General features: G+C 37.1%; 1 protein-coding gene across 2 annotated transcripts; it reads right to left on the bottom strand.

Annotated features, from left to right (window-relative positions):
• Nucleotides 1–1,888: 1,888 nt before the first annotated feature.
• On the bottom strand, nucleotides 1,889–4,441 carry LOC107021277. 2 transcript variants are annotated; one of them, XM_015221902.2, is made up of 4 exons: nucleotides 4,098–4,441; nucleotides 3,119–3,189; nucleotides 2,347–2,536; nucleotides 1,889–2,258 (listed from the first exon to the last, which is right to left on the bottom strand). In XM_015221902.2, exons 1-4 carry the CDS (start codon nucleotides 4,155–4,157, stop codon nucleotides 2,109–2,111), a joined length of 471 nt encoding a protein of 156 aa, XP_015077388.1. In that variant the 5' UTR covers nucleotides 4,158–4,441; the 3' UTR covers nucleotides 1,889–2,108. The 2 variants fall into 2 exon arrangements, with proteins under 2 accessions (XP_015077388.1, XP_015077387.1); XM_015221901.2 differs by having other exon boundaries at nucleotides 4,059–4,440.
• Nucleotides 4,442–5,014: the final 573 nt, after the last annotated feature.

The raw sequence follows: 5,014 nt of genomic DNA, 5'->3' as shown, positions 1-5,014 counted from the left end.
AACAAAATCTGCCGGAAATATGAACAACTCCACTTTTACTAGCACATCATGGAGTATCGCTAAAGGCCTTTTCACTGTTCGATAAGCCATCATTAGCCGCATTGCAGAGGGCTTTGGGTCACCCAAACCTAACTTCTTGTAAATCGATAGAGGCATGATATTTATGGTTGCCCCCATATCACATAATGCTTTCGCAAAATGTAATGACCCGACTGTACAAGGAATAGTGAATGCACTCGAATCTTCTTTCTTTTGTGAGAGAGATCTTGTAGAATAGTGCTACAATACTGCATTCTATCATCATCCTCGAAAGTGACCGATCTTTTCTTTGTAACCAGATCTTTCATAAACTTGGCATAACCGGGCTTTTGTTCTAGAGATTCTACCAAAGGGACATTGATAGAAAGCTGCTTCAACATTGTTATAAAACGCCGATATTAACCATCCTCGGTCTTTTTCACTAATCTCTGAGGAAAGGGGGGGTGGTGGTCTAGGTATGGAAATTACCTTTATAGGGACTACCCTCTACCACCTTATCATTATCCTTTCTCATCTTTTCCTCATTAGACGACATAGGGGGTCAATGGTTTGCTTACCACCCCGAGTAGTGATTGCCATATATTGTGCATCATTTTTCGGATTTGGACAGTGTTTCAAGGAAGAGTGCCCGGTTGCCGTGTGTTCACAGTCGCAGATAATTGGGCCATTTGCAACTCGATCTGCTTAATCGATATTGCATGTGTATCAACTTTTTGCCCAATACCCGCTAAATCACTCCTTAACTCTTTAATGTGCTCATCACTAGCATCGAACCTCCTAATCATTTTGTGCAACATATCCTTAACTCGCGCCATACTATCTCAACCATCCATAGGAGTAACATCACAATTTTGAGGAGGGACATAGGGCCCATTCCTATCATTTCTGTTACCGTAGTTACCCCTGTTGAAGTTGTTGTCGCGGTTGTAGTTTCCATCTCGGACATAATGACCCTCACAGTTATAGTTACAATAGTTTTGACCTTGGTTCCCTTTACCATGGCGCCAATTCTCCTGATTAGAGCCTTGGGCACTTGGTCGGAAACCCCCCGTCTGCTCATTTACCGCATAGGAATCCTCCTCATAGTAGCACTCATCATTTTGTGGCGGTGGTTTCGACAAGTACTTGTCATGACCCAAAACGAGCCGCGAGTGGCACCCACACTTATCCTACTAGGTGAGCGAACCAACAAATCTAAACCTCAACATTTACCAGTATATCAATTATGAATAGTAAAAATAATACGGAAGATCCAAAACTTATTAACGTAATCAATTAAATAAAATTCTAAAGTATAGAACTTATTATTCCCAAAATCTGGAAGTCATCACATCAAGAACATCTATCCTCAAATTACCAAGTCTAAGAGTATTTAAGAAGCTAAAATAAGTAAAAAGATGGTCCATGTCCGAACTGCAAATAGCTCACCCTCAAATATCCTCTTTCCACTCAATTAACATATAGAACCATATTCCCTTCTATAAGTATTCTTAAGCTGCATATGGAGAAGTATATACACAACAATGGTGTGTACAACAACTACAAGCATGGAGGACGGTGAAGCGCATTGATAGCAAAATGTACAATCCAATACAACCATTCCTAAATCGACAAAGAGGGTGAAGCATGAAGACGTGACGGAGAGAATCCAGCCCGAGCTAGGAATAATAGCTCACCCTGAAATCTGATGTGCTGGAGACTGGNGTGGTGCTCGAGCTAGCTTGGCCACATCTCGATTGTTCCATTGTGTAGCTTCTAGCAACCACCAACATAAGTACTAGATAACTCTGTCCCTCAAGACAAGTTTTTGGCAGATAAGAAGAAATCACCTAGTGTATCACATCGTAGACACTTGAAAACACAATATCAAACTACACAACTGCAAACTATAAGCACATGGCTAATACATGATAAGTTATGCCCAGAAAAAGATTAGACAACTTCATATATTGCATGCTCCAAGTTAATGTGTTTCACCGAGGCAACAAGGAGGAAAACGAAAAGGGAATCAAGAATAAGATATCGATAAGTTATGGAGATCGCTCTCCTAAAAGAAAGATATCGGAATTTTAGACCTTCAGTGTGACTTGACCATGCCAAGAGAGTTCCTTCTTTCCGACTCTATTATTGTCATCGACCAAGTAATTCTTTGGCACACACTCCATTCTCAACACGTCCCCGCCTGCTGACAGTTCTTCGTATCCAACTTCATGATGTTCCTGTAACATGAATAATTAATTAAACTTAGATAACTCTTACAGCAGTGAACATTCTAATCTTTGACATATCTTAACTGTAGTATGTTACCGAGTTGAACTTTGAGGTAAAGGCAGGACGAGCTGATTCTACTACTGCATCATAGCCACTGTTGGATCTTTCTACTTTAGGGACTTCACTCTCAGCATCGAAGTGTGTTTTTAAATGTGAAATGTTTTTCCCATTATCGTCATCAGAAGATTGGCTTTTCAACAAGTACCTACGCCTTTGCTTTAAGAATCTGAAATTAAACGAGTATGATATTAGGACATTACTCCTCTTCTGTATGTATTGTGCGCTACTCTCAATTTTAGCTGAGGGTCTATGGATCGAGGCGAGGGTGAGGTTTGTGTACACTCTATCCTCCCCAAACCTCACTTATGGACTATATTGCTTAGACTCGTCAAAAATAACGATGGATGCATATCGGATACTCCAAAAATAGTGTACTTCTGGAGAATTCGATACGGATGTGACAAAACTTTTGGAGAGTCCGAGCAACATAGCTTTTCCAATAACACTAGTTATGTTGTTGTACTCTTCTTCTATTCCTTTTTTCCCCTTTATATCAGTTAAGAGAAAAGAAAAGTATCCATAATAGGCGATACCGATTAGTTTAGATCAAGGTATGGTCATTGTATATATGCATTTAAGTGTGAGATACAGAGAATCTCCGATTCCTGAAAACCCCATACGTATCTAAAAGAAGAAATATCGAGTATTGGAATGAAACGGGCTAAAACAGAACGAAATGGTTGTAGAGGATTCGTATAGTAGAATCGAACTAGTTTAGGATTGAGATTTGAGAAAACTATGATCATACAGGATTTCAGCCAAAATGCTTTCTTTCTTCAGCTTTGCAGCCTGCAACTTCCTCTTCTTGGAGACGAAATCCTATACACAATTGCCACACCATCATCACACAACTAACATCCAGAATAATCAAGTCGAATGCACAACTTCATCTACGGAACAGTCAATAATCACAGGGTAAAAAAGCAATCCCAAATCCTAATCTAATACATGTATTAGTCATGATATTATTTAATCATTTGTTTGGTGGGATTTTTAGCCTACATATAACTAATGCATAGCCAAACCATAGTGTTTAGCAATACAAAAAGGCTATTAATACATGGATAAGCATAGTTAAAGACAAAACTATCTTTCTAATACACCTAACCAAACAGTGCATAGACATAATCAGTGGCGGAGCTAGCTTATAGTCAAGGGGTTCATTCGAACCCCTTTGATGGAAAATTATACTATCTATATATGGTCAAAGTTACTTTTTATGTATATATAGTAGATGTCGAACCCCTTTTAGCTAGTTAGTGTGTTGAGTTCTTCAAATTTTGATCCCCTAAGTAATAGTCTTCGCTCCGTCACAAGACATAACTAATCACAGCATTACTAATCCTAGCATTACGCGGAGCCACCTTAGGCAAAGGGTGATTCCGTGCACAACCTTCAACGGAAAATTATATAGTGTACAAAGGTTAAATGATAGCGTACATTTAATTTTGCACACCATTCGTCAAATTCCTAGCTCCACCACAGCTAATACAGTCTATTGAGTACTATTCTTATACACTGTACCGAACAACTATCTAAAAGTAACAAATAAAAACAGGACAATAAAATACCAAAACTCAAATTAGACAAGTTCACAATGAGGATTACTGAAAAAAGGAACAACAAGATAATCAAAACTCAAACTAATTAGGATTCAAAAAAACATAAAAATCAAGAAAAGTTTAAACCTTTTGCAGTTCTAATAACTCATTTAACAGCTTTTTCACCTTGGATTCTTCTTCATCAACAAAACTAATTCCATTGAAACCCTCAACAGACCTTTTCATCTCTGTTTCACTTGGCACATACCCACCAAGGAAAAAAGCCCTAAAATTTCAAGAAAACTCAACCCCACATAAAAAAAATCAAATCTTTGAAGAAAAATTGGTCCATTTTATCAAGAGGGATAATGTAGATGGGGTATTTAGGATAAAACCCCATATATGGAAGGGAAAAAATGAGGGGTTTTATTGTGAAAAGAAGTTGAATTATGTGTGTGGTTTGAGGACATTAGAGGAAATCTTTGTTTCCTCCATCTCCATATATCTTTCCATTTGTTTTTCCCCTTGTAAGGTATAAAATACTACTATATAGTTCGATTCTTTGATTCGATTTTATTAGAGTTGATATATATACTCCTCAATTTTGTATTTAGAGTTGATATATTTATTATGAAAGTGATTCGTATATATCTCTATTGTTATACAGATAACTCGTATATATAAACTACATATTTTGAAAGTTTATGTAGATATGTTATCTTTTACTTTTGTATAAGTGTAGATATCCTTTATTCGTTATACTTTTGGGACATTGCTGTCCTTGTCATCCAAAAACTAGAGCATATATACCCTTTATAGTAACGGACATACGCGTGCCGTAATCTTATCTATCGATCCGACATGTATTAAATATCGGATTGACGGATTAGATTGCGCCACGTGTCCCTATTTAGTCTTCCGTTAGAGTGAAGGACATATATACTTTAATTTTTTTTTTATGGCAGGAATATCAATGTCTCAAAGTATAACGAAGAATATCTACATTCTATTTACGATCATTCGAGTATATTTATCCTTTTTCCATTAAAAAATCTCTTTGGACACAATTTAGCATGGTATTAATCCATTATATATATATATAT

Source organism: Solanum pennellii, chromosome 6 (genome assembly GCF_001406875.1).
Source record: "Solanum pennellii chromosome 6, SPENNV200".
Lineage (NCBI taxonomy): Eukaryota > Viridiplantae > Streptophyta > Magnoliopsida > Solanales > Solanaceae > Solanum > Solanum pennellii.
This window is presented reverse-complemented; position numbering and strand designations above follow the sequence as displayed.

Excerpts from the sequence above, each read along its gene's own strand:
- LOC107021277 (XM_015221901.2), bottom strand. The coding sequence starts at position 4,157 with ATGAAAAGGTCTGTTGAGGGTTTCAATGGAATTAGTTTTGTTGATGAA. Across the intron at positions 2,537-3,118 it reads AGCATTTTGGCTGAAATCCT|ATTCTTAAAGCAAAGGCGTA; the intron begins GTATGATCATAG and ends GTTTAATTTCAG. Across the intron at positions 2,259-2,346 it reads TTACCTCAAAGTTCAACTCG|GAACATCATGAAGTTGGATA; the intron begins GTAACATACTAC and ends TTCATGTTACAG.